The 3,289-nt window shown below is 46.5% G+C and overlaps 1 protein-coding gene across 1 annotated transcript; it reads right to left on the reverse strand.

The window, feature by feature from the left end:
* Positions 1–649: 649 nt before the first annotated feature.
* On the reverse strand, positions 650–2,492 carry LOC124045313 (insulinoma-associated protein 2-like). The gene has a single exon (XM_046364615.1). It carries the CDS (start codon positions 2,387–2,389, stop codon positions 704–706), a length of 1,686 nt encoding a protein of 561 aa, XP_046220571.1. The 5' UTR covers positions 2,390–2,492; the 3' UTR covers positions 650–703.
* Between the last annotated feature and the right edge of the window lie 797 nt (positions 2,493–3,289).

Raw genomic sequence — 3,289 nt, forward strand, 5'->3', positions numbered from 1 at the left:
CGGTTTAGAAATCAATTCCACAACTATACTGAACAAGCACATTCAATTTCCATAGGAACTACATTAAGATAAAGGCAGTGAGGTCCGATACTCTTGTAATATTCAAAGGGCCACCCTCTTATTTTCATTACATGCTTAAAATGACAACTCTAAAATATTTGAAACTTTTGATATGTCCATTTTTACTGTTAAATGTTTTAACAAATCATAACACTGTAAATCAATCAATAATGTACATTGGTGAATATAGGCCCAAAAGCAAGTGTTACAATGTGGCTCTATTCAGCTATTAGTGTGCTGTAATCTGTCATTGCAAAAAAAAAACGTTTCTCTTGTCATGAAAATAGAAATGCCATTATTGTTTTTGACCTGATCAGGTAGTATAATAAGTTACAATACAATCACACATGTAGTAAAAAGAACACATTCATACTTTCATATGTATTTAATTCATCCACTTGTTTTTCAGGGGTTTCAGCATTCCAGTAAGTCTGTAGCCAAGACCAGGGTCCTGCCCCCCCCCCCCCCTGCACATTTTGTATTTAGCCATAGCACTACACAGCTGATTCAAATAACCAACGCATCATGTTTTGATTATTTGAATCAGCTGTGTAGTGCTAGGACAAAAAGACTAAACGTGACCCCAGGACTGAGTTTGGGAAACCCTGGCCTAGACTTGCCTACATCAGCCTAGACTAGGCTACTAGCAGTCGGGTCTGACTGCCATTGGTAGGAGCATCACCTGCCGGATCTCTGTGGGGTGAGACTTGTTGATATGCCTGGCAAGCCCGGGAGAACTGAAGAAGGTAGATGGGCAGTGCTTACAGGTGAATATCTGTTGGTCTCCCTGTGTGAGGTCTGGTCTTATTAATTCTGGTCTTACCAAGTCTGGTCTACCCGCAATCTTCCCTGGATTCATCAGAATGTCATCTCTCATTGTATGCCAAACTCTGTGCTTGTCCCAAATTTCAGTGGATGGGAAATGGGCACCGCACAAGTGACAGGGAAACGTGATTTGCCCACTCTCTATCTGGATATAGGTCGAGGCTTTGATTGTCTCATGCGCCGCAAGATGTTTCCTCAGATAGGCTTGTCGTCGGAACTTCTTGCTGCAATAGTGACATTCGTAAATCTCCTCTACTGTCCCGGAGGTCTTTAAGAAGGAAGAGGTGGGCAGTGCCACGTCGGTGGTCTCCGGACAATGCATTATGCCTGGGCTGTCACCCGCTCTGATGTGCAGGTCCATAGTTTTATCTGGGTCCCGGTAGCGCGGATCGAAGGGCTGCGGGCTCTCCTGTGCCCTCCTGCGCACCTGCTCTTGTCTGTGGGAGCTGTCCACGGTGACAGCCCGCTGACACGCGGAGCTGTCCAGAGAAACGTGGTGCTGACTGTTAACTCTCAACTCGCTCGCGTTCTCTTTCCCTTCCACGAAAGTCCTCTCATGCAGCCGTGCCTCCGGCTGTGACATTTTGGCGCTCTGTGCCTCTCTGTGGTTTACAGGACGAGGCTTATGCCACCTGCGATGAGAGGCCAGGTTGGCAGGACAGCTGAAAACTTTGTCGCACTCGGGACAGCGGTACTCTACGCGCACAATTCTGGAGCACTTGTGTTGTGCGAGGGAGAACGGGTCAGGGTATTCCTCCTTGCAGAGCTGGCAGATGAATTCTCCCAGCGGTTTCTTATTAGCAGAAGATGCGGTAGCTGCTTTAAATTCGGGGGTCTCCTTCTTAATTCTCAGCCCAAGCACCGGTGAGGTGGAGATTTCGTCCTCGAAGCTGAGTTTGCGGATTACTTTAGGCTTCTTGGCTGCTGGCTTGATCTTGCGCTCCTGCTCCATGTACGTGCGTTTCATAGCATGGTGGAAAGACTGGTAGAGGTGCACAGGTGGGTCGAATTTCATATCAGAGTGTCCAAAGGGCGCGTGATTTAGAAGAAGTCTCTCTATTGAAGACACCGGCGTGCTCATTGCGTACGGCTCTGTCACTGTTGGTGAACTCATACACCGGTCAAGGGACGATTTTTCCACTACAGCGCCAACTGGTTTTATCGGGCTATAGGAGAGGTCAGCCCGCCCCGGAGATCCGTCGTGGTCCGGCTCAGTGCGGGGATAGTGTGGTGGGTATTTCACAAAATCCTCTCTAATCTCCACCTTGTCTGCGCTCTCTGGCAGCTGCGCCTGGTCCGCTTCAGCCGGGGCACTGGTCCATGGTTCTTCAAACGTACTGTCCTCGGATAACGGCACAATTGGGCACGCAGTTGGCACACCGGTTGTCCACTCCGGTGCATTCACAGGCAGGTCCGCTTTTGGCATTACGTTGTCGTTGTTACGCGTTCTGTAAGAAGCCGCTGAGCCGCGTTTGCTCCTCTTCACTAAAAATCCTCTGGGCATCTTTACGCCGGAATGGAACGGTTCCCGTGTCCACTTTGAAGTGAAGAAGCGCTCGCGGTCCCTTTCAGATGAAAGGCGCACGGGCGAGGTGACTGCTGACAGGAGAGAGGGACGGAGGACTCTGTCACATCAATGAGCTTGCATTGTTTTTTATCGTTGGGGTCGCCTTCAGTTTTTTTTGTGAAGTCACAGTTCGTGGCCAAGCCCTGTCCAATCAGCACCGACAGTGGGGAGGTCGGGTGACGCGCGAGCGTTAATGAGGCTATCCAGTAATATTACTAATGTCGAGTTAATTATTATGATTCGCTCACATACTTTACATGTTCTCCTTTATAGCTGATTGTTAAACTACATCTAGCCTAGTGCTTCAGGATTTGCCAAATCGGATCAGAAAAACACTGACCATGCAATTATGATATGGTTCATGATTTTTCGATAAGTTTTCTCTGTGATACTGAGTTGCGTAAACTCTCGTAGACTGTTTCTGCAAATGAAATGACTGTCATTTAGGAACACGATCTGTTTAATAAACTAGCCAAAAGTACATTGACCTTTAGGATAGGCTACATACCCTTGTGGATAGGCTACGGAATTTGATCAAATATTGTTGAAAATGGCAAGATAAGTAATTTCCCATAACACTTTTGCTTAATCCTAATAATGTAATTGAATATGAATATGCTATAAATACAACAGTTATATGTCATTATTCTAAAGCATGTTTATTAAGAACAGAGTGACTCCTAGTGCAGGCGAAGTGCAACTCGTAATTAATTAATTATTTGTATCCCCACACGCCTGACCTTTCTGGGAATCCTTTATTCGGATTTAAATTATCTTTCTGTTGTTAAGCAGGATTCTTTGGGCGTTCTGTTCTGTTGGCATGTCACGTAATTTAGC

Source organism: Oncorhynchus gorbuscha, linkage group LG10 (assembly GCF_021184085.1).
Source record: "Oncorhynchus gorbuscha isolate QuinsamMale2020 ecotype Even-year linkage group LG10, OgorEven_v1.0, whole genome shotgun sequence".
NCBI classification, from domain to species: Eukaryota; Metazoa; Chordata; class Actinopteri; order Salmoniformes; family Salmonidae; genus Oncorhynchus; species Oncorhynchus gorbuscha.

What these genes read in the sequence shown, in the direction of transcription:
- LOC124045313 (XM_046364615.1), bottom strand. Translation starts at nt 2,389, where the DNA reads ATGCCCAGAGGATTTTTAGTGAAGAGGAGCAAACGCGGCTCAGCGGCT.